The sequence below is a fragment of the Adiantum capillus-veneris genome, chromosome 19 (genome assembly GCF_014529385.1).
Source record: "Adiantum capillus-veneris isolate H3 chromosome 19, ASM1452938v2, whole genome shotgun sequence".
Taxonomy (NCBI): Eukaryota; Viridiplantae; Streptophyta; class Polypodiopsida; order Polypodiales; family Pteridaceae; genus Adiantum; species Adiantum capillus-veneris.
Genome location: NC_140949.1, coordinates 56,932,162 through 56,958,530, shown reverse-complemented (window position 1 = coordinate 56,958,530; position 26,369 = coordinate 56,932,162). Strand labels below are relative to the sequence as shown.

The following is a 26,369-nucleotide window of genomic DNA, read 5'->3' as shown; positions in this document are numbered from 1 at the left end:
GAGAGAGAGAGAGAGAGGGTGAGTTCAAAGAGTAAAGGGGCGGCCGAGCCAAGCGGACAAAGGATAAAGGACAAAGGGAGGTGACCCCCATGCAATAGTTTTCAAAAAGGAAGTGAACCAAGTGTCTGCAATGCAAGGATAATTCTAATGTGAGCTCAAGTGGAAGTGTACGAGATAGAGAAGCTCTCATTTTTTCTTTTTTTAGTCTCTTATCCACCCCTCTAAAAGGATGTAAACGTTAACTTTTAAGGTCTTTTGCCAGTGCGGCTTTTGCCAATGTGGCTTTTGGCCATTTGAGGTTTTTGCTCTTGGAGCTTCTCCCATTAGATTGTTCTTTTGCCAAGGGTTGTGCTGGCCCACATAATCGATTATACATGGTTGTGTAGAGGCAGGAAATCCATCATTGATGTCTCTTGGTGTCATTCCCCCTTCTCTTCTCTGCTTGTGTGCGTGCGTTTTCGGGCGTGTGTCAACATGTGTGCCCCCCTTCAATAGCAACATCGCACATGCCGGACCTTATCCCAATCTCCATGCACCTCAATCCAAGGAAAAAAACTTGCAGGTCTTGTTGCAAGGATTGTCGTTGTTAAAGTTGTTTTGTCTATGATAGAACAAGCTTGTTGGGATGTAGAAGATGCACAGGCTCATGCATTGATTGTGTTGTCTATGAAGCGCACTAGTACTCCTCACATTCATTCAACGAAATCTATAAAACAAGCTTGGGATATTCTGGATGGTCTTTATGCAAGTCGTAATGAGGCAAAAGTTGCATTGCTGGCGTAAAGAGCTGGAGTCAAAGATTATGCATGAGGAAGATGATATGGGCACGTTCCTTGCCGGTGTCAAGGATATCAATGAGCAACTTATTTCTGCAGGTGAGGTCATTTCAAAAAATTTCCTTGTGCAGACTATTCTTGATGTTTTGTGAGAGTCTTACTAGATTTAGGCTAGTACTTGGAGACTTATGACCCAGGGAAATCCTGAAGTTGTCAAGTTTGATGCATTATACACATTACTGTAGCAAGAGTCGTTTTAAAAAAAAAACAGGACTAGATAGCGTGTGATTGAATAGGCCTTTATTGCTACTCAAAGAAAATGTGGTAACATCAATGCAACCACTTCTTATAATTCTTTTGTGAGTGGAAAATCACATGTTTCTAATGCTTTTGCTGGTAGCAATTCATCTAGAAATTTTAGTGATAAGAGCAAAAAGATGATGCGTTACGATTATTGTAAACTAATGATCACTTGATCAAGCAGTGTCCTAAGTTCAAGGCCAAAGAGGCTAAGAAGAAAGAGGGCTCCACTTCAATTTTAGCTATTGTTGAGTCTTCTATGAAAGAAGATTGTGATGCTGATGTTGATGCAAAATGGGGTGTTAATACAGAGTGTACCTATAATCTTGTTGTCCATGAAAGGAGATTGTGATGCTAATGTTGACGCAAAATGGGTTGTTAGTGCAGAGTGTACCTATAATCTTGTTGTCCATGATGCATCCATGTCACTTGCTGTAGATTCACATGTGGTATTTTGACAGTGGTGCTACAAAGCAAATTACCTCACATCATGATTTGTTAACCTCTCTTGAGTACGTGTCCCTCGTGGGAATTCAGTTACTTGTGCCAACAATGCCTCTTATTCGAATTAGGGAGTTGGTAAGATTGTTTTTACTGTTGCAAATGATAGTTCTTTCACACTTGTTAATGCACTTTATGTACCTCAGATCAAGAAGAATCTTTTTTCTGTATTTGCACTTTCTAGACTTGGACTTGAAGTCAAATTTGTGGATGATAGATGTACAGTACATGATCGCAGTTTTGGTGATGAGAATGTTCATCTGGCATTTTATGTCGTGGGTTGTATAATCTCACTTTGTATGACAAGTGTGGGTAGATTTTGCAAATGCACTTGTGGACTCAAAGGCTATTTCATATGCAAAATTTTGGCATGCACGTTTTGGACATCTAAATTTTGCCAGTTTGCTACATTTACAGAAATCTAATATTGTTGCTTTTTTGCCGCCTCTTGAAGCAACTATCAAAAAAAATTGTGAAGCCTGTATTTTGGGTAAGATGCAGTGTCTAAGTTTCTAAAGGATGGTTCAGTTAGGGCCACATGCAGGTTGTTTCTTGTACATAGTGATGTTTGTGGGCCCATGCCAACTCCGTCCTTGGGAAATTACCTTTACTTCGTGAATTTTCTACAGGCATATATGGGTGTATCCTGCTAAGGCAAAGTCCGAAGTTTGTATGTGCTTCAAACAATTTTTGGCTATGGCTGAAAATGTCTCAAAATGTACTACGGGCACCCTCCGTTCTCTGATCGAGGGGGAGAGTATATGTCTCATGGATTTAATGCAATTCTGGCTAGTCCTCAAATAAAACACCGATGTACAGTGCCATATACACATCAGCAAAATGGTGTTGCTCAGAGGATAAATAGGTCACTTACAAAAGTGGCACGATGTATGGTCAAAAGTCAAGATTTTCCACATTCGTTTTGGCTTAAGGCCTCATATGTGCCACATATGTACTTAATAGGTGTCCTACAAAATCTTTTCATTCTATGACTCCATATGAAGCATGGCATGATAGAAAGCCTTCTATTGAGCACATGTGTGTTTTTGGCTGTTTGGCTTATGCTTTGGTGCCACAAACACATCGCAGAAAATTGGATGATAAGGCTATGAAGTGCATTTTTTTTGGGTATAGAGCTGAAAGCAAAAGAATATAGGTTGTACCATCCACAAACAAAGTGTATCTTGGTTTCACAAGATGTCGTGTTTGTGGAAGATTTTGTTCAGCCCTTGCTGTCATGTACTAGAGACAATAATGTAAGCTCACATGACATTTATGACACTTTGTTGCCTCTTTTCAATGGTGAAAGTTTGATTTTTAATTCCAATGAGACAAATGTAGAGCCTATGGGGGTTTTTGAAAATGTTACAAATCAGCCTATTAGTGATGTAGATGTACATGATTTACATGATGAGGAAAGGGCTAAAAATGAGCAGGCTAGAGGCATGCCAAAATGGCTGGTGCATACATTGTGTGGTAGTAAATTGGATGCACCTTTGTCTACTCTCACTCGTTCAGGCTCTCGCCATGTATCTTATGCATCAGATTGTTATGCTTTGGCTGTGTCTAGCTTACATGATGTCTGTCTTTTGATGAAGCATAGAATTCAAAAAAATTGGATGGTTGCCATGCAATCAAAATATGATGCAATTATAGACACATGGACTTTATGTGATTCTCCTCCTGGCAAAAAGTCCATTGGTACAAAGTGGGTTTACAAGTTGAAACGCAAGCTAGATGGTGAGATTGATTGCTATAAGCTAGGCTTGACATGTTGCAAATGGTTATGAACAACAAAAAGGCATAGATTATGAGAGACTTTTTCAAACACTTGTCGTATGACTAATGTGCATTTTCTATGTGAATTGGCAGCTCATTTTGGTTGGGATGTACATCATTTAATTCCCGTGGGACATGTTTGGGACATCATGAGCATGATACTGTAATGAGTGGGATACTTGTGGCAAGGGATGGTGGGTCATTCGCTATCACACGTGTGAGCCCAAGAATTGATGCATGCTATGAAGTACTAGAAATGCAAAAGGGATTCTATATAAGTATGGAGAACTCTTTAGAGTCATTTTTACTTGTCGTTTCTTTATTTGGTCTTGGTATTGCATGTGTTGTCTCTCTCTGACAATCTCTACTTTGTGCAGTTCATCACCCTCTCCTTGCCTTTTCTTCAACTCTCTATATACAAGTTGATGGCACCAATTGTGGGGTATGCTAGTATGAAGGCTCTGACCCCCATTAATCATCATATGACAGGGGTGCGATAAAGATCTGGCTGGAATGTAAAGGCTTGCTAGAGAGTATATGCTTATCAATTGGGCACAGATACACCCTCATCCTCATACAGTTTTGATCTTGCAGGAGCTAGCAACCAAGGACAATCAAGGTATTGTTCACCTCCATGGTGAGCCTCACTAATTTTTCTCATCACAATTGGTGCAAGAGAAGTATTGCCTACCTGCTAGGGTGTCACTATGCCTACAGCGAAGATGACCATTTAGGACATGACTACAGCTGAGGAAAATTAGACAAGCAATTAGTTCAAATTTCATGCGTATAAGGATTTGGAAGTGAGAGTGTCCCAAACAGGATTGGGACATTTACCCTTCCGCCTACTACCCCACGATTTGACCAATTGGCTACAGCACTCACCCGTTTCCAGCAAATTGAACACACGTCATCTTAGTTGAGTGTTTGAATTAGAAAAATCGCTCTAGACCAAAGAGTGTTAGTGAGTTTCGACGAAAGGGCAGTCCTTTTTGGGACATTTACCCTTCCGCCTACTACCCAAAGATTGGACCGATTGGCTGTGACGCTCACCCATTGAGAGGTTTCCTGCAAATTAAACCCACATCATCTTGGTTGAGTGTTTGAATTAGGCCCTTATCACATTGGGGCACTCGGCAGCCTGCAATTTGTGAGTGTGGGCAGACAAGTGTGACACTACTTTTGTACACACACAAGTGGTGTCACACTATGTCATAGAGAAAATGTGTGTGCCTCTCAACAAAGAACTGGAGTTGGCCAAGTGGAAAGCTTTCTGGCTATCACATTGACGTGCAGAGTCCGAAACCTGTGGTGAGCACTCCCGCTATCACTTTTGTAGATGGCCTCCCAGTTTGTGAAGTTGGCCGGGGGGTTGAGGCCGACCCTCTGACACTCACGCAAGGCCATGTTTCTCTTTTTGCAGAGCAAATCGTTGCTTGCTACCTAAGCATGGCTAGCGTTTGCCCGTCCTAGTGTGACACACGCCTTAAACAGCCATCTATTGTCACGACAGCCCCACCCTGAGATTCAAATTTGAATATTCTGATCTCGAATGTCATCATTCCCGAGACCATTTGTGAATCTAGTAGCATACACACACGAGCCGGCGAGGAGAGGGCGCGTGTGAACGAGGCCAAGGTGGTGAGCGGAGTACAACTAGGGTGAATGCAGAGTCTGCTCGGGCGGCACAGGCGTACGGCAAAGCAATGTAGTGCACACAAGGGAGCTGGTGGATTCGGCCTTGGCACAGACATACGGCAGCGCAATGTAGTGCACGCAAGCGAGGGCTTCATGTGGATTTTGTCTTGGCACAGGCGTACAAATGCACCTGGTAGCACCTGCATCCATGTCTCCCTTGCCCTCAAGCTGTTAGATCTACCTCTTTACCAATATCGAACCCTGCCAACTCCTGCAGTCCGCTGGTCATATATCTCCCAGCTCCTCATAGTCTTACCTGTTCAAAACTTTAGGAGTTGTATTTGTCTTGCACTTGTCAACTTAGCAATGCTTGCAAGGATAAAATTTCGCGCTTTTTGCAACTCTGCTCATTGAGAGCCACCCCGTCTGTCAATTGTCTTGATCAGTCCCTTTCCCACTGCCAGTTTTCGGTAGTCATAATTTTTGGCCTAATAACTGTTTAGTATCTTGCCCTCGTGTTCTGAAGTTTTTGCAAAATCGAGCCCTGAGTTTATCTTTTTGTGCAATAGAATATGGCTGCGCAAGAAGAATCATGATTGCGCAAATGAACATAGAATGCTTGAATTTATAGTGGTAGCATGCTTTTGGAGAGGTAATGAAGATACCAGCATATCTCCATATTTCTCATGCAGGTTGTGCCTGCCTTCTCTTTAAACCTCAGACCATGCAGAGGATGGAGTTACCATCAGCACTCTTGAATGGCATGTGAGCTCTAGAGCATCGTTTTCTTATATGGATTATTATGGGTTGGGCTATTCTAGTTCGCATCGCTGAATTGAAGAACGCTCTATTTTTGTCTGCATCATGTTTCCTCTTTAGGCATTGGCTTTGAAGGCTTCTTTATGTGGTGCAGGTATGAGGTGTCTTCCTTTATGGATGCAGCAGCCTTCTCTGTGCATCCAAAGAGTTACTCCCTTTGTAGCTTGAAGGATTAAAGAAAATGATCTTCTTTATGTTGCCATCATGTTTAGAGGTAAGAAAAAGCGTAAATGCAAGTTTATGCAAAACATTCAGCAATTGAGTCATGTACAGTAAAATACTAGTTCAGCCTCTCAACATGCTGAATGTCAAGATCAATTACTTTGGAGGATCAGTGTGCTCTTATGGTTGGAATGTATGCTACTGTAGACCCACAAGAAGATTTAAAAATATTCTCATGTATGAAAACGGAGTCTTTTTCAATGTTTTTCATACAATACATAACATCAGGAGCTTCTACTCAAGAGGCTCCGCATACCTAGCTAGGTACGATTCGGGGCAGGGGACCGCCGGTTCCCGGTGGGGGGGCACCGCCGGTCCCATGCCCCCAATTGTACCTGCTAGGTATGCGGTGCCTCCCTCACAGAAGCTCATGATGTTGAGGTAAGCCACAATGTGGGAATTATTGTGAGAATTTGTCCAAAACTTCTTGTGAGAAGCTTTGGGAGGTCCTACTCGTCTTTATATTGTTCCTATTCCCAACGAATCTTGCCCCGATGTACCAACCTTCCTTGTATGGTTTGAATGTAGTTCTTTGAATGATTTTTGCTCCCTGTATAGAAATGCAATTATGGATAAATAGGAAAGAGTCTTGCCGAATTCTTTACTTTATAAATGGAGAAAAAGGCCAATTGCTTGGCCACTTCCTATTTTCTCCTCTACGGATATATTGTTCATGGTGGGGGATCTTTAGAGAAGGTCTTGAGTGTTTGGAAGGTTTTCTTGCGTGGGAAAAGCTTGGGTTATGTTGATGGAGGCATAGAGGTATTTTCGATTCTCGATGGCATTTTTTCTAAATGTCAGCAGCTAATACCTCTATAAAGTTGACGAGCACCGCTCGGCGGACTCTCTCTCTCTTTCGCCCCCCCCACTGAGCTCTCTCTCTCTTTTTCGCTCCCTCACTCTTGGCTTATAGCCTTCATCTCACAGAACGTGACACGTGTAAAGGGTCACTCCCTCCGCCATATTATGTTAGTAGACTTATAGCTTTCTTCTCGCAGAACGTGACACGTGTAAAGGGTCACTCCCTCCGTCATATTATGTTAGTAGACTTATAGCCTTCTTCTCGCAGAACGTGACACGTGTAAAGGGTCACTCCCTCTGGCATATTATGTTAGTAGATACATCTATAAAGATACCCATGCAAGCTTGGTAAGTCAGATCTTCAACTTTAAAACCTACCTAGTACCAATGGGGGTTTTGCTAGGGGGTAAGTTAAATGGCATATTATGTTAGTAGATACATCTATAAAGATACCCATTCAAGTCAGATCTCCAACTTTAAAACCTACCTAGTACCAATGGGGGTTTTGCTAGGGGGTAAGTTTCAACTGACCTACCAAAGGTACGTCTCATGTGAAATCCTCTAGAAACCGTTTTGTCAATGGTATGCATACCCTTGAATAATTCAGTGGATAGATTAAATCCCTCAATGTTACTCCTTATAAAGGTGAAATGGATTGCAAAGAGGTTATTGAGCATATAAAGGATGTATTTAATTATGGTGCTGAAGAGCACAAGATCGGCAACAAAATGTTTTAAGGATGGTTCCTAAGATTGAATTAGAAGGTTCATTTAATTCACATTTTCTTGCTAGATGGCTTCTCTTCATGAAGTTTATTGCCCAAAACAACTCCTTAAGCATGTTGCTTCATATTGCTTCATGAGGGCACCGGGATCATGTTACTTCATGATCCCGGTGCCCTCATGAAGCACATCATCTTTGAAGGTTCCTGGCTTTCCATCTCTCTTTTAAATAATAGTACTAGTGATTTGGATGCAAACCAAAATGGCTCGGTTTTGCAATCTATATCCTCCCAAGATCAAGTCATGTGTAGAATCCTCCAAGTCTTTTGAACCCATTTGCTGATTTTGGAGGCTAGACCCCACATGGTAGGGGTGCGATTTTTTAAACAGATAAAGGGTATCCTCTGAAGTTGATCTACAACCAGAGCAAGTGTCAGTGCAAATTCCTCTAGCACCAATCTTGTTCCAAGTGTGGATGGCTCCCATAGAGCCTTCCATGTACTCATCTTCATGTGGGTTGGCCATTTGATCTCTTAGATGGCATTTACACTCTCCCATTAATGCTCTTTTGACCAATTTTCTTGCCATATCTTAAAGAGTGGTGCAAACCATTGTGCTTTGTATATCATCCATTGTAGATATCTTGATTCTTGGGAAGCACAAAGACTTTGTCTTTTGACCAATGCTAGACTGTCCAATCCAATTTTGCATGCAGCACGATGTCAATAATCCCAACGTTTCCTTGGTTCTTGGGTCTTTCCACCCATTCTAATTTCCCTCATTTCCATGGAGTCGTGTCTTTTGTGTTGTTCTTCCGCAAGGATCATTTGGTATGTTTCAAAAATGCTTTCTGATCACATTTGTTCATTTTTAGAATCGAAGACATGAATGAGATATTTGGGATCTTAAAGGTGTTAATCTCAATGAATCTGCTATGAAAAGGGAGGAGATATACCCCCACCTTCGTATTTTACCATGGATCTTGCTTAGTACTTACAAAGTCGAATCCATACTTATCCAAAATATCGACCTCAAGTGAACGTTGAGGTGTCGAGACATACTGCCCTTCTCAATAACTCCCCCTGACCACTTGGTGGGGTTAAACGAGTCACTTTCAAAAAGTGATGTCAATCGTGTTCCCTTGATATTGCACTTTCAGCCAAAAGCAATAACAAATAATTGAATGATTTCAAAAGCTCTTCTTAGCATTTGTCGGTTAGCTTTTATAAAGAGCAGTGAGATGTCTTACCATGGAAGATGTTGACAACTAGATCTGTCGGGTTTTAAAGACTGTTTCCTACTAATCTTGTCCAAGGGGTCCACCCAAAGTGTAGCACATGGGGCTTTTTGAGAGGAGTTTCTTTAACTTTAAGGTTACATAATTACATTTTGGAAATTCAAAAAACGTTAGAGATCTATGAAGGAGATGGAAAAGTGTGAGTGCAAAGGATTTCAAATATATCTCTTTATGGAAGGCCCCACCTTCATCTGGCTTTTGACTTTCTACCTTTGTCTGTCTTTTCATTTCTTAAACTCACCCTTCACTTATGCACTTAACATGTTTTTTTTTAATCTTGAGATTGGGGAGACCTAAAGTTTGAAGAACTGCTAATCTATATTTGAAGGTACCACTAGATAAGCACGAATTAACTCTTGAGTCAAGTTTTTAATTGAACCATTTAGGCCGCCCTGCCAACTTTGCATTCATTAGTTTTCTTAGAATCTAAGGAAATACTTTGTTTCAAGTGATATAAAAGTTTGAATAGGAAAGCATGCATCCCTCTATGTGTATCTATTTTTGTTGGATTGTTCAAGGTTTTGTAATCTTTAATTTTTACTTGACAATTGAGATCTGCTTGTGACTACTCAGTGTGTAATTTGTCGCAAAATACCTTGCAGAAGAAAGCAATTATATATCTAAAAATAATGAGGCATTAATTAATTTCTTCGAGAGATTTCTTAGCTTTCAACACTATGCTCTTAGCTGCAACCAGTGCACGCGCTACCCCCGCCCCCGCACAGAGCTACAGCAGGAGCTTCTCTCTCTCTCTCTCTCTCTCTCTCTCCACGTGGGATGGCAGCCCTCGCAGGCATGCAATACCGGCCAGAGCTTCTCATCAGACTCCCATCCGCGCCCCTCGTGATCAAATCTCTCTCTCTCTCTCTCTCTCTCTCTCTCTCTCTCTCACACACACACACACACACACACACACACACACACACACAGGCATTCGTGCGATGGCAACCATTAGTGGCGCAAACCAAGCCCATCCAGCCACTTGCTGCCTGCTGCGCCTCTTCCCCTTCCCCTTTTTTCCCCCACCCTTCCCCCCCCCCCCCCCCCCCCCCCCCCCCCCCCCCCCCCCCCCTCTTTCCCTTCCCCTTTCCCCTTTTTTCCCCCACCCTTCCCTTTTCCTTTCTTCACCCCCCTATAATGACCTACTGCTCTACTTTTATTTTTCATTACATAGAACCTTCTCAAGATGCTTTAACATCTCCAATTAGCATATCCATGCAGGTCACCATTTAAAACCAATCTTAATGAGTAAGATTTGAACTCATCAGGTACATAGTATAAAACTCCACCTTAACCACTAGGCTATATGCCTGTGTTGGCCTCTGAGGCCCCTTTAAGCATTAAAAAAAAACAATACAAACCCCCCCCCCCCCTTCCCCTTTCCCTTTTTTTACCCCACCCTTCCCTTTTCCTTTCTTTACCCCCTTAAACTAATTAATGGGTCCCTAAAAAAGTCGTTTTGGGCACCTACTCGTGTTAGGGATGGTGCTTTCGACTTTGGCTTGTCACATTTGTTAGACGTCGTCTCACAATCATTAAGATGACACCTTCGAGACTCGAGTGTTACACTCGATGCACTTGCAAATTTCTTTGCAATAAGATTCACTTATAAAAAGCAAGCGAGCAAAGCTACATGCTAACTTAGGCTGTGATTGTGTTTGTGATTCGGCAACCTAGCTACTAATTTTTAAGGTTATATATCTTTAGAAATAAGATGGCCTAATTTGGTGGCTAGTGCCTAGACTTCTCATGTAGTTTGAAAACTATCTATCTTTGCTTTGGAAATGGTTAAGTTTCGGGTGCTTACCCTCATGTAGGTGCAGGTGATCGGCTGTGGTCAGAATGGATTTTGAGGGCGTTGCACTTTGTTGAAGCTTATGATTTGCTACTCCCACCTTGAGGGCACGAGCGTGCGTTTTAGGTGAAGCAGTAGAGCTCTCGAATCTGAGATCCCAAGCGTTGGGTTAATTACGCATAGACACTGTGTTGACTAATCTTTTGGTCAACGGGCAGTAGCCCGCTAGTTATGATTGGAGAACGTTGGCCGGGGCATGCATGCCACGATGGCAAGCACCCCGAAATCTAACCGACGCCCTTTGCTTTCACTTGAATCTATGATTACTTTATTTCTTTAAGCTACTTTCATTAATCTTTTGGTAGTTCCAAAATCCTTGGTGGCTTGGGATGTCTGGTCACACAAAAATGTCTATATTTTGGCCGATAGAATTTGCAATGTCTCTGAGTATGTGCCCTCAATCTTTTTTCCATTCGTTTTGAGAGATATCTTCCGAGATGCTGCTGTGGTTGGTGGGGGAAAAGCCAAGGATTGGACACATGCTGTATGTCTTAAGAGGAAAAAAAACGCTGCGTATGGCAGGTGTGGGGAGAGAGAGAGAGAGAGAGAGAGAGAGAGAGAGAGAGAGAAGAGAGAGAGATGACGTGTGTCAGGAGAGAGAGGCGATCTTTTGTGGTCGAGGGTCGAGGAGAGACACAATCGACACCGTCGGTGTGGCTAGGCGATAGTCCTGTCCAGGTCTCGCAAACACGTCAGTTCGCATGGCGCAGGGAGCGATGGTGAGCACGCCGATTGCAAACAGGGGACGATGGTGCAGAAGCAGTCGAAGCTACAGACCTCTGTGTGTGTGTGTGTGTGTGTGTGTGCGTGCGTGTGTGTGTGTGTGTGTGTGTGTGTGTGTGTCCTGTACTGCATGAGTAGGGCGACAACCCGAGCTGAGGTTCAAGGATGGAGCTGGGGCGGACGTAGGTTGCGTTCGTGGCGAAGCAAGCACCCGTCCAAGGCGGCAGCTGGACGCTTTTCCTTTTTGATTTGGGAGATTCGCGTGGAATCTAAGTGGTTAATTAATTAATGGGTGTTGAAAAAACCCAGTATGGCTAGCTAGTAGGGAGCCAAAACGTTGTTTTCACAAACTTATTAATTAATTAGTTTGGGGGGGAGAAAGGAAAAGGAAAGGGTGGGGAAAAGAAAGGTAAAGGAGAAAGGGTACGGGGCTTGGGGGGGGGGGGGGGGGGGGGGGGGGGGGGGGGGGATTGTTTTTTTTTAATGCTTAAGGGGAAACCATAGGGCAGCACAGGCGTATAGCCTAGTGGTTAAGCTTGAGTCTTTGTTCTCCTACATGCTGAGGTCAAACCATGTCCATTAGCAATGATTTTAAATTGTGGGTTGATTGGAGATGCTAAAGCATCTTGAAGAGATTCTGTGTAATGGAAAGAGAAAGTAGAGCCAGTAAGTCCAACCAATTTTGGTTTTGGTACTCATTAGAGGATATCTCACTAGATACCCTTTGTAAAAGGAAAAGGCTAGCTGGAAGGAAAACATAGAAAGTACGTTTAGGTGTCACATTTGGAGTTTATTGAAGGGAATCAAGGGGAGGTCCGGACACGTGGCTGGGAGAGAGTGGGACAAAAAATTACCAAAATACCCATCTAATTTGTCCAAATTTTGAAAATACCCTTTATCTATTTTGGTTCGATTGTTCAAGATTTTCTAATCTTTATTCCTTTTTGAAAAATATTATTGAGAATTTTGAAAATTTGAAGCGTATTTTGGGAATTTATGACAAAATATTGGGGTCAAGTGTGAAAGGGGGGTAGATGTGGCGTGGAGGAGAGGGAGAGACGATGGCTGTCAGACTGTGTCAGGCGAAGGCAAGTGGCATTACGAGGGACAGTTGGGCAAAAGAATCACAGTTGATTGGTATTTGAGCAAAGAAGGCGGAGAAGGAAATGCACTGTCTAAGGGCAAAGCTAGAGCGCGAGAGAGGTGTGGTCTCTGAGAGCGGAGGCGGAAAGAGGGGGACACCCGAGAGATGAAAGCGGGTAGAGAGAGAGAGAGAGAGAGAGAGAGAGAGAGAGAGAGAGAGAGAGAGAGAGTGGCGGTCGGTTGTTGGGGCCAATGGCAATGCACGACAGAGAGACAGAAAGGGGAAGCAAGAGGGGGAGATGCGAGGCCCGAGTGCAGGTGCAGAGGAGGCCATGGCGAACACATGCAGGTATAGAGGGAGCCATTGGACGTCTAAGCGCAAGGGCAAACAGGGTTTTTTGCTATCTGTCTTCTATGCTTATCAAGTGGTGAACTCTGTGCATCGCAAAGAGAGAGAGAGAGAGAGTGAGAGAGAGCCAGGGTGCAGACGCAGATGGCTCAGGTGCAGGCAACTATGGCGAGCATGGGCTACTGTGTGCAACGCGTGATGGCGAAGTTTTTGCTTTGAGTTCCCTAGAGAACTAATTAATGGTTTGCTAAGTGTTTTTGACCCAGTAGTCTAACAATCCTGAAACCCATTAATTTGTCTCTGAGATTCCTCGAATCTCAAGCTGGGAATCTGAGGACTAGAAAGGAAAAGTGTTGGTCCTCACTCATGCGCCTCCACCGAGGCTCGCTGGCTCTCTCTCGCCATCGCCATGAGACATAACCTACCCCTCAATCTCTCTCTCCCCAAGAACGAAGGAATTGCGACCATCTCTCTCTCTCTCTCTCTCTCTCTCTCTCTCTCTCTCTCTCTCTCTCTCTCTCTCTCTCTCTCTCTGTGTGTGTGTGTGTGTGTGTGTGTGTGGACCCCATCTCCCTGCGCCACTGCGCTGCAAAACCCCTCCCGAGTTCTGTACGGCCTCTACACTCCTCCATCAAATCCGAATTGCACATGCATTTGACAACTCCCTATCAGCATCAGATTCGCCCTCCGTGCATCTTCTGTAGTAGACGAGAGAGAGAGAGAGAGAGAGAGAGAGAGAGAGAGAGAGCTCCCCTCCCCCCTGTTCGGGCACACACACCCACTGCCTTTTCGACTCATCTCCCTCGGCACTCCTCTTGCAGGCGGGCAGTCCGATTGGAGAAACACACTCTGTGTGTGTGTGTGTGTGTGTGTGTGTGTGTGTGTGTGTCTCCGCGTCCTCCCCCTCACACCTAGAATTGAAGGCTCTCCGTGTGGCCCACGCTCCTGGTTCTCTGTCTCTCTCCGCCGTCGTGCTGACGCAAGGTACTAACCACGACGTGTCTGTTTCTCTCCCCCTTCCACGTGCCATGCGCACCCCCTTTCAGTCCCAAATACATTTTCCAAAAAATAAGGGAAGACTTGGCAAGTAAAGATAACGACACTAAAACTTGTGTAAGCCATTACATTATATTCGCTAATGGTTTTTTTGTGTAAGGTGTTCAATCTCAATAGTATAATACGAGATCTTTTTTTTTTTTAATAGCAAATCACACTTTCCCATGCGAAGCATCACAAATCGTCCGTCAGCATATTTTACAAATAGAAAATGTGAGATCGACTTAAAAATACTTCTTTGAGAAGTTGATAAAAGTAATACATTTTATACTATCCTTTATAAGGATTCCTCATCCTTTCCCATCCTCTCCAGGAATCCTCTATAGATTCCTTCTGATCAGTCTTTTTTCCAAGATCAGCCACTACCTACATGCACCTATTGGGTCTACGTCCTTTTTTAAAGGGAATCTCGCTAGATCTGTTCCTTTCTTCCTCCCCAAAACAGATAAAATAGCCTCTCTCTCTCTCTCTTCTCTCTTCTCTCAACCATCGCCATCGCTGCGCTACCTGCATAGCAACTGCTCAGCACCATCTCCATCGCTCCCCTGTGAGCCCTTCTTGGACAGCAGCTCCTCAGCACGATCTGCAACGCTGGCCTGCCTGGACAGCAGGTGCTCAGTACCATCTCTAGTCAGGCGCCCGGCGTAGTCAACCGCGCAGAGCGCCCAGCCTGAAAACTCCAAGGTCGTCTCCAATGCGAGCGACGCTCCCGTCTGCTCTTGGGCACCCTCGTCGTTCAACTTATCCAACCCCATCACAAAACCATCACAATGCGCATGAGAGCCATTACAAAATTGGTCTCTCTCCCTCTATCTCTATCTGCACTTATGTCGACGCATGGCAATTGCATTCCAACGAAGGCGAAAAAATCTATGTCGTTGTTGCTGTCTCACGGCCAGTAGCACAGATGTCTCTCAAAAATTCACTCTCTCTCTCTCTCTCTCTCTCTCTCTCTCTCTCTCTCAACACGTCTCGAGTTCAACTCTCCTTGTCGTTTAGATCTTTAAGGTTTCTTGGATAGTTTCCCACGACGTTAATACTTCTTCTTCCACCGGGCAGGTCCTCTTTTTTTCCCCTCACAGCCACAAACAACATTGTGTGACCTTGCTAGATGCTTACAACCAGTGTTCGGGAAAAATGTGTCTCAGCTTAATATTGAATTCAAAAAATGCCACTTGAGGGTGAGGAGAAAAGGAAAAATTCCGCCCCATATCAGAAAAAAATAGTATAGAAACCGAAAAAGTAGACCTAATTTTCTAAAATTTCCTCTTGGCAAATTCAAGAAATAAAATTTTGTATGTTTTGAAAAATGATTTTTCGTGAACATTGCTTACACTGGCTTTTGTACAAGGCGACATCTGTAATGAATGCACGTTGCAAAAATTTAGCTTTACGCTCTTTTTTGCAGTAGCTACAATCCATACGAGTAATCGCTCGAAGTGCTCCAAGTGTGAAGCGAGACTTCGACTCCTCAATTTTGCAGCACTTCGAGCTGCTCTAGCCACTTTGTGGGATGAGGCTCTAAAACACTTAGCTTTACTTTTAATCCCTTAAAACAAAGGTATCTCCTTGGATTCTAACAAAATTAATGAATGCAAAATTGGGAGCACCTACTAATTCGGGTCTACTTTCATCGAAACGAATAAATTAGTGCTCTTGATTTCGTAAGATTCTCTAGACCATCTAAAAATTTCGAAGCAAAAGTCGATAGTTGTAGCCATCATCGTCTTACAAAGCTTCGCTCTATCGCCACGGCAAGCGCTCGTTTTGCCTGTGCTACTCATGTCGCTCTCTATCAAAGAGAGCATTTGCCTCTATCTTAGCACCTTTGTTCTCACGTGTCATCTCCCTCCCTAGCTCCCTAGCTCCACAGCCTCATCGCCTCGCCACCTTCAGTGTCACATACACCACCTCTCTTTCTCACTGGCTTTGTGTCCACCTTGAGCCCACCCTAAATAGTGAGGCAGATGAGAGAAAACTACTGTCCACCTCTTTCCTCGACACCAGATGCCTCCATCGTGATGCACATGCGCTACTCTATAACACACACACACACACACACACACACACACAGACCCTTGCAACTTCACTTGTGCAACATTCCTAGATAGTGAGGGAGAGAGCAAAGAGACACCACAGAGATGGATGGTGACCATACGAGAGAGAATTTTATAAGATTCTCAACAACATTCAATTTTCAAAATGTGTACTGCATACGCATACTAGACCTACCCTCGTCACTATATGGCACGGCTCTGGGTCAGAGGGGATCTAGGGCCCAAATTTGGGGGCACGAGGCGGCTTTAATCTCAGCCATCGGATCACGCAATGAACTAGGGGTGGGTGAACTGAGGGTGAACTAAGGGTGAACTAACGATGAACTAGGGGCGGGTGACCTGGGGGTGAACTAGGGGCGCCTAAACTAGGGTATGATCATGTGCCATGCCAACATGGATAGCAACATGCGCTAGCGGGGTGGTAGGACATTCGTGTGGCAATCGAGACGTCTGAGGTTCGACTCACACCTCGCGAGGCGAGTGAACTAGGAGTGAACTCGGGTGCCATTTTTGCCTCGAGTTCACCCCCAGTTCACTGTGTGATCCGACGGCCAAGATCAAAACCGCCTCACGTCCCCAAGTTTTGGCCCTAGATCCCCCCTGGCCAGAGCCGTGCCATATAGTGACGAGGCTAGACCTACCGGGAGTCACATACTCTTTTATCAACTTCTTTGAGAAGTTGATAGAAGTAACGGATTATATAATGAGTTCTACTAGGAGCTGCATGCTCTTGAGATTAGACACGTGCACTCTCACACTCACACAAAGGAGAGAAACTTGAAAGAGAAGAAGTCGTGTAGGAACAAACCCAAGAGACGTCCAGATATGTTTGATGAGCATTGAACTCAGGAATCAACACGAGCGAGAGAGAGAGAGAGAGAGAGAGAGAGAGAGAGAGAGAGAGAGACGGATTTAAAGCATTACAACCTCCACATTTTGAAATTTATATTGAAAAATTTAGACGATTGTAGTGTAAAAACCTTGAAATGTAGTAAATTTACCTCTAAAAAATATTGAAATATTGAGAGAGAGAGAGAGAGAGAGAGAGATAGAGAAAGAGAGAGTACGGTGGGGTACGGCCAATGAGAATGAGAAAGCCACCAGTCCTTGAGTTGGTGTGTAGTGTCCTCCGGTAGCTTACCCGCCCGACGCTTGCGTAGGATCTCATCCCGCACCTCCTTCAGCTTCGACGTATAATCCTGCAGCACCCGTTCTCTTAATCGCATGCATAATCAAAAACCCTTCAGAGAATGCATTGCATACCTCTTTGAGCTCTTGCTTCAATTCTCGCCTCACGTGCTCGCGTAGACTCTTTTGGATGTCGTGAGGAAGAAAGGCATTAATGCCTAAGCGCCCCAAGTCATTGGGCATGTGCAGGTTCATGCCTGAGAAGTACTCCTCTTCTGCATGCGCCATACTCGAAGAGGCGCTCTCTTCATATCCTACATTGGATGTCGCTCCTGCACGCACCAAAAGAAACAAAAAATCATTGTTGTGGTTGCATGCTCAGCACTAGTGGTTCCATTACTCTTTCAAAATGCAGATAAACATGGCCTAGTGGAGGAAGTAATTGTAAGACAAGACATGATCCGTTGGAGTAGGATTGAAATTTTCTCAAGCCCACACACAAAGAGAGAGGGGGTAATGCTAACTTCACCTCTTTGAGGTAAAGTTATTTGAGGGAAGGGGGATAACTCAAAAACAGTTACCCCCTCAGGTGGACGCCCCCTCTAATACCTGTCAAATTGAAGAGCGCCCTCTCTATCTCTTGGCACGCCGTGATTGCCTCAGCCGCCTGCGTTTTGAGATGCTCTTGTAGTTGCTCCTTAAATGATTGCAGCAACAAAATGTACTCCACCTGCCACAATTTCCTCCACATGTTAATTATAGGTTCATCTAGACTCTAGAGTCCAATAGGTTACATAACTAAAAACACATGCATTAGCATTATCTCATGGTTACACAAGCCCCGGTTATGATCATTCATGTATAGCTAAATAATATAACTCCTGCAACTATCCCATTAAAATTGGCATTGTTTTAAAACATCTTTGCATCGTTATATATGACAAATGATTGGTGCACTTGTGACCACGGAGGACGCATAGTTATCATTAAAAGTAATTCATAATTATGTCTAGTGTGAACATTATTTGTTGTCTTATACATTGTCACCTTCTATGCCACATTTTTTACAAAACCTTATTCAACATCCTTGCATAAACTTAGAGCTTGCCTACCTCTTTTCTAGTGACGTGAAGATAATTTTTTGCTCTTACCACTAATTCCACTAATCCTTTTGGAAAGTTTTTTTTTTTTTTTTAATGTATTGTGGTGGGCACCCCCAATTCACACAAACAAGCACAAACACTTTATCACCTATAGTAAATATCAACCAATCCATGCACTACAGACAATAACTTTGTATAAGACATTTAAAATGTATCCATACATTATTGCTACGTATCCTTGATTTGTCCTCTAGAAAGTAAGAGAAAATTGTAGATTAATTCTAAGGTTTGAAAACAAAATGCAGTTGTATCTCATCTCTTATCATAACTAGAATAGCTCTATGAAATGATATTAATTTTTCCAGTTGCTCTAGAACTAAACGTGACCATTGATATGATACAATTAATCTTTTATAGTTTCTCTAAGGTTTCTTAACCATATCTACATATAAATAAAAAATCGTTGAAAACAAGATACACACATTCGGATATATATTGCATAACATGGCCTATCTTTTTGGTTTAAGCATATTTGGGTAATGCATAATATGGCCTGTCTTTTAGATAATTGGATTAGAAACAATTAAAGAAAAATAGCTCAAAAAACAAAACATGTCATTAATATAATTAATATAATCCATAAGATGATAGTTCTCAAATCTTCTTCAAACGTTATCGTGCGATGGCACGTTCATAATATGAAATTAAAGTATCTACCTCATTCTTAATGTTTATGATGTGTCGGACCGAATGCTACAATGTACATAGTGTGATATATGCGAAAATGAATGTCACGGTTGTAGTCGTGTACATACCTTATCGGGTGGGCGATGCCTTACACGTGGCACCATGGAACGTTTTTTCACATAAATATATGCTTAATTTGCTTTAGGAACGTACAAATGTCAAGTGTTTCAAAGTGGCACACTCGTTTTGCTTAGAAAGTTCAATGCGGGCAATCTCGACCAAAAATAGCAGGTTTCGTGTCCTAGCGTGAAAGACGTATCCAAAGTACTTACCAAGTGGGAAAATGAGGTTCACCATGAAATTTGAGCCCAATGGGATTTTTCCACAATTTCAAGGATTTCTTCCAGCTCGTTTGGGCTTTTTACGAACAAAAAGTGACATTTTTGGGTTGAAAATGGCTAAAAATGGTCCAAAATAGCCTTAAAAATGCTCAAAATTGCTCAAAATGCCACATCAACGATGCTGGCATTGTTTCTCGAGTTGTGTGGGAATTTTTAGAGCCAAGAATGAGCTCATTTGAGCACATGAGCAAGGAGATACAACCATTCCTTTACAGGGTGTTAATGTAGTCCCGTGCTGCTTCCACTACATGGTTGAGGTTGTGAGGCCTCCAATTAGGGTTTCCCCTCCTCAAATAACTACTTGGGCTTCTCCAATGAAGTACTGAAGCTTCCATTAAATGGTCACGACGAAGAATCAAAGCGTAAATTTAGGGTTTTTAACAGGTCGAATAAGCACTGCATCTGTGCAATTGGGAGCACCTAATCTTCACACACACAAGAGTTTTGAGTTAGTATTGGTTCTTTTTCAAAGTGGAGCTTTCATGGCTGGAGTTTTGTTCTTTTTTAGTGTGTTTTTGGCTTCAAATCGTCTACGCCTTGCTTAATTTTGCTACGAATCCTCACAGTCAGAGGCCCGACGCTTTCCTAGTCGCACTGCGCACTTCTTGACACGTTTTTGGTGAACCTGACGCGAGGTAGGCTAGGGTGAGGGTTTAAAATCTTCATTGAAGGTCTCAAAAGAAAGTTTTAAAGCTATGGAGCAACAAGAACAACAAGGGGTTCGGTTTGATCCAGTCACAATGCAAATGTTTCAAGCTTTTGCAGTGTTTATGCAGCAGCATCAAGCTGCAGAAAGGAGGAAGCTTTCCTCAACCAAAGCGCTTCAATCTGTGGTGAATAAATTGGACCAATTTAAAGGTAAATATGTAACAAAGTATCTTTGTGGATACTATGTAAAGGAGATGGAGCTTCATCGAGTGCCCGAAGCAGAGATGGTGCAAAGTTTTGAACTTGTTGTGGTTCTCGAGATCAGAGAGCATGTAAGGGGAATTAGAAATGAGCATGGGGAAACTTGGGAAGCATTCAAATTAGCCTTGAAGGAAGAGTATTTCATGGAGGACTCCGAAAGGGTAACAAAGAGGACTTTCTTAGAGTGGGTAGCTCGGCCAAAAGAGGGGCTCTCACCTACCAAACTGCTAAGAGAATTCGAACGCCGTTATGATCAACTGTCAAGGACTGAAAAGGCTACGCTAAACTCAAAGAAGACAGAGCTCTTGTTGCAGGCAGGAGGTAAAGAGATTCAAGAGAATTTAGAGCTACTACTTGAGGATAAGGATGCAAAACAGGGTTTAAAGACCGATTGGAATGAGATCGAAGATGCCATTTCACTACTAGCTAAGCGACAACGATGAAGAGACAAGATGATAGTCAACCCTACTCAATCCCCAAGTGTTTACGAGAGTCCTATAAAGCCTGTGATTGTGGTTCCAAAGAGTGACAAATCCATCCTAGATGATATTGTCAAAGGAATGCAAGAGCTCAAGTTAAAGCTTACAAGGCTAGAAGAAAAGGGGAAACCATCAGGTCAATCTACAGGGCAACGACCGCAAACCAGAGAAGGCTTTGTCAATAGATGTATATGGTGTGATAGTACTGACCATGGAAGGAGGGATTGTGAAAGTTTTAAAGACGCTTTGACAAAGGAGCTCGTTTTCTTTAAATATGGAAAAATTCACTTAAGTGAAACAGGTAAGCTCTTGGGAACAAACTTTGGCAAAGGCGGGATGAAGAAGCTAGTTGAGGGCATGGCTACTAGCCATGCCATCTCGATGGTTGAGGCAGCCGCCTATGGATTGAAGGTGGATCCTATTAAGAAAAAAGGATCATTCAAGGTTGGAGAAGATGAGTCCGATGATATTGGAGAGCTATGGCCATGCGCTATAGAGTCTGCTATGAAGGGTAAAATGACTACAGAGGTTTTACATGAAGCTGGAGATTGCATTCGGCTTGAAACAGGTTGGAATGACCATGTGGACTCTTTGTCAGTGCATGCATATATTGCCAAATGTCAAGCAAATGAGGGCATTGTTGAAGAGAAACGTAGGCACGAGAATGGGGATGAAGGACCTTCAAAGCGGGCAACGAGGAGTGGAGGTAGAAATTACACAGTGCCTCCTAGATCACCTTCCCCGCAACAGATGCCTATCCCCGAAGTTCCTATGCAACAAGCCTCTAAAGAAAAGAAGAAGGATGCAACAAAATCCAAAGCAAAGGGTCCGGCCTACAAACTCCAATTCGATATAGAGGCAACAACGAGGATCTCAAAAAGGTTTTGGAAGAGAGGATTCTAAACAGTAAGGTGGAATTTACGTTGGGTGAGGTCCTTGGTATAGCAAAGCGGGAATTCCATGAAGAAATAATTGATATCATAAAGAGGAAGCGGCAGTCTCTTACTGAATCTATCCATGTACAGGGTGAAGAAGATACTTTAAATGCACAGGGTGTACAGGTCTATGGCAAACAAGGTGATGAAACTATTGTTGGATGCTACAAGTCTAGGGGAGGAGTAAAACACGTTCGCTTTTTGGATGATGAAGATGAAGTGGAGACCACTCACAAGAGCTACTACTTGAATAGTCACTAGGCAAGAGCAACTACTGAGACGCTGGTAAAAGTGGGAGACTTGGAAGAGCCATACATTGCGTTGATAGATCATGGGTCAGAAATTAACCTCATGTCAAAGAGTCTTTATCAAAAAGGAAAATGGCCAATTGATATAAATCATGGATGGATGATTCATGCAGCAAACAACTCATCACGGGAGCTATACGGAGCTTGTCCAAATGTTAAGGTGACTATATGAGGTGTGAAAGATGACCAGAATTTCTTTGTACAAGAGATGTCTACATATCCTCTTATCCTTGGACAGCCATACATCGCTACTACTCGCATGGAAACCAAGGTGATGGATGATGGGTCAGCTTATGCAAAAATAAGGAGCAGGGATGGGAAGCATGCAGTACAGTTCCTTACTGTTTGTGTGGACCATGAAAGGAACCGTGAAAGTCTTAGAGAGCAACCCTTGCCAAAGACGAACAAAGAATTCAAGGACTACATGGATATGAGGGGTTTTGGCCATGTACCATTGTAGAGCGGGATTGCAGTGGTACAAGAAGAGAAAGGTTCTCGCATGATGTATATGCAAAGGATACATTTTCTACAGGTTTTGTAGGATTATCAGACTATGGATCTATTGCTTTTACAGAGTGTGAGGACTTAAAGCGAGGTGAACGACAACATGTAAATAGTGTACAAAGAGGTTTGAAGATGAATGGTTTGCTAGAAGATGATGAATGCATTGCAGGTGTGTTTGATGAGTGTTCTTTTGTGGATACTATGCAAGATTTGGAGTCTTTAGTGGATTACAATTTGCATATGGGAAGTGAGGTCGTGAAAGTATGCTCAATAGACATGTACAAAGTCATTGAGGATTTCAAAAACCCTCAAAGTGTTGATGTACGAGTGGAGACTAAGTATAAGTCCGTGGCAAAGAAAGTGAAACCAGTGGCATTACCTCTACCAAAAGACTGCACAAATAAGATGGAACAAGCTGCTTTGCAACCTATCCTTCGTGACCCAAGAAAGATTGGACACAAGTTCACAAAGGATTCTTTGAAAGAGTTAAAAGTTGGTTGCGAGGACAGTTTGACAAAAGCTGAAAAGATATGCTTTGAAGACATGCTTGCCAAACACGGAAAAGCTTTTGCATTTGAGCCTTATGAGATAGGGTGTGTTGATCCATCCATTGTTCCTCCTATGGTGATCTTCACTATCCCTCATGTACCTTGGAACTTGAGACCTATTCCTGTTCCAAAGGCTCATTTGCCAAAACTCATTGAGCTGCTTAATGAAAAGATCAAGATGGGTATCTTGGAGCCTTCTTGTGCTCCGTATTCAAACAGGTGGCTCACAGTTCCAAAGAAAAATGGTTCTTTACGCTTTATTCAGGATATGCAACCTGTAAATAAGGTGACAATCAGAAATGTGGGTATAGGGCCAATTGTCGATGAGTTTACAGAGGCATTTGCAGGAAGGGCAATATATTCTATGGAAGATTTGTACTCAGGGTATGATCAGTTCCAACTATCAATGGAAAGCAGGGACCTGACTACCATGAGGACACCCTTGGGTTTAGTAAGGATGTGCACCTTACCTCAGGGGGCAACTAATTCAGTTGCACATATGATGAATGGTATGAACAACGTCATACGTGACTTCATACCTCAAACTACAATGCCTTTCCTTGATGATATGCCAATCAAAGGATGTGATGTAAGTGATAAAGATGTGGCTCTAGACTCGAGGGGGTGCCAAAACTATGTGGCAACCCATATCAATGATTGTGATAATATCTTGTCAAGGTTGGAAGAGGTGAACCTTACCTTGTCTGGCCAAAAGTCAGTGTTTGGTGTGAATGAAGTTCTTATTGTGGGACATATGTGCAGGCCATATGGTAGAAGGCCTTGTCCTGCAAAGATTGATGTAATCCAGAGAATGAAAGAGAAATGTATAAATGTCACTGAGGTTCGAAGGTTCTTGGGTGCATGCATGTTTTATGTTATCTAGATTCCCCATTATGCACATGTAGCAGAGCCTTTGTATCAGCTTTTGAGAAAGAACAAAAAGTTTCAATGGGAAGAAATGCATACCCATGCCATGAGGAAATTAAAGAAGTTGCTGCTTGTGTCTCCAACTTTGAGAAAAGCAAACTATGAATGTGGAAGATATGTAATTATGACAGTGGATACTAGCCCCATAGGAATTGGATGGGTGATTGGGCAAGATGATAATGATGGCAAGCGATATGTGGTGAGGTTTGGAGCAAAAGTCTTAAGTGCTCATCAACGCAACTATCCACAGGTAGAAAGAGAGTTATGGGGAGTAGTCACAGCTTTGAAATGTGACAAAGAGTACTTGATAGGAGCAAACGTAATAGTGGAGACTCATTGTCTGCCCCTTCTTGGAATGATCACAAGTTGCTCAACTCCTGACATTGCTATGTTGAGATGGATTTGCTACATAAAGTCCTTGAATCCAGAATTTAAGCATATTGCAGGGAAAGATAATCCAGTTTCAGATATGCTTTCAAGAGCAAGGTATGAAAAAGAAGAAGACATGGTTGTCGAAGGCGATGATGTAGGCACACAGTTCTATAGTATCTCTCATGCCAAGGGCAATCATGTTTTTCTGCCAAATGCACTTGAGTCATTTACAGAGGACCTATATCAAGGTGACTGGTTGCTCATTGGACGCTATTTGAGCACTTTGAAAAGGCAAGAAGGGGTGATTGATCAAGAGTTCAAAAGAATACATAGGAAGGCCTATGGATACTTTTTGAAATATGGGTACTTATGGAAGCGTCCAAAACAAAGAAATGGAATGCCAATGAGAGTTGTGAATGATAAGGACGCTCAAAATGAGCTTATGAAAAAGTTTCATGAGAGTCTTTATGCTGGACATAGAGGTGTATGGGCAACCTTTAATACAATGAAAGAGAGGTATTGGTGGAAAGGTATGTATAAAGATGTATCTCACTTTGTGGAATCATGTGAAAGCTGCCAAATGTATTCAAATGTACGTCATCGTGATGGGTTGCACCCTACTTACCCATTGGCCATGCATTACAAGTGGGTAGTAGATCTGGTTACAATGTCATTGGGTTTATGGCAAATGAGATACATAGTGCTTGCACGAGAAGACTTAACCAATCAAGTTGAAGGTCGTGCTCTAAGAAAAAAAATCACAGAAGGGGTATGTAAGTTTCTCTTGGATGATGTAATTAGCCGTTATGGTTGTGTTGGGAAAATAACAGCGGACAGGGGTGAGTTGGATGCTGACAAAGCAAGGGATTCTTTCTCTAGGTTGGGCATTAAACTTGCTCTCACTACTGCATATAATCCTGAGGGAAATGGTAAATCGGAGCGTGGGCATCCTCCTATCATTAAAGCTTTAGCTAAGGCTTGCAAAGGTAAAATGGGAGAGTGGCCTAGGTTGTTGCCTTATGCTTTATGTGCTGATCGTACAACTCATAGCTCAGTTATTGGTTATATGCCTTTTGAGTTGATGTATGGTCAGAAACCTATAATGCCGATTGAGGATCTAATTCCCACATGGAATGTATTGCCTTGGGAAGATGGAATGATTAGGGAAGACCTTCTTGCTTTGCGTATACAACAGTTAGAAAGAAGGCCCCAAGATATTGAGATTTCAGTAGCATGATTAAAAGATGCAAGGTTAAAGAATAAGGACAGATTTGATAAGAGGCATAGGCTCATACCTAAAGCTATTCAGGAAGGTGATTGGGTGTTGGTGTATGACAATAGTCTTGAAAACCAACATTCAACAATAAGAAAGCTTTCAAAGAGATGGTTTGGTCCTTATGTGGTTCAGCATGTACATGGGAATGCAACTTATACCTTGCATGAACTAGACGGGACAAAAATGAAGATTCCCATTGCAGGGAAAAGAATCAATTTATTCAAAAGAAGAGGTGATACAGATCCCTTTGATTCATAGGAAGGTCAAAATGAAGGCTCTGATGACAATGCTATGGATGTGGATGAAGAACAAGAGGATGATGCATTAGATGTCATTGCAAGTGATGACAAAATTGATATGTATATTGACTTCAATGAAGACAGAACCTGCAAAAGATATGTGTGGCACACGCCAGAGGATGTGCAGGTTTAGAGGGGGTGGATGTCGTGCGATGGAACGTCATAATGTGAAATTAAAGTATCTACCTCACTCTTAATGTTTATGATGTGTGGGACCAAATGCTACAATGTACATAGTGTGATATATGCGAAAATGAATGTCACTATTGCAGTCGTGTACATACCTTGCCGGGTGGGCGAGGCCCTACACGTGGCACCATGGAATTTTTTTTCACATAAATATATGCCTAATTTGCTTTAGGAAGGTACAAATGTCAAGTGTTTCAAAGTGGCACGCTCGTTTTGCCTAGAAAGTTCAATGCGGGCAATCTCGGCCAAAAATAGCAGGTTTTGTGCGCTGGCGTGAAAGACTTATCCAAAGTGCTTACCAAGTGGGAAAATGAGGTTCAACATGA

At 42.8% G+C, this 26,369-nt stretch overlaps 1 protein-coding gene across 5 annotated transcripts in view; it reads right to left on the bottom strand.

Moving 5' to 3' along the window:
- Window positions 1-26,369, bottom strand: part of LOC147434066 (homeobox protein HD1-like) — a 64,151-nt gene that overhangs the window by 20,709 nt on the left and 17,073 nt on the right. For 4 of the 5 annotated variants that reach the window (XR_015185235.1, XM_086489873.1, XM_086489875.1 and 1 more), the window contains exons 3-5: window positions 17,716-17,836; window positions 17,242-17,438; window positions 17,046-17,177 (exon numbers count right to left, since the gene is read on the bottom strand). Coding sequence is in view for 4 of the 5 variants with exons in the window: in XM_086489873.1 (XP_086345999.1) it covers window positions 17,046-17,177; window positions 17,242-17,438; window positions 17,716-17,836 (450 nt within the window). In the remaining variant the exon portion in view is untranslated. Of the gene's footprint in view, window positions 1-14,409; window positions 14,662-17,045; window positions 17,178-17,241; window positions 17,439-17,715; window positions 17,837-26,369 lie in introns of those variants that run through there. The other variant, XM_086489876.1, reaches the window with a different exon arrangement.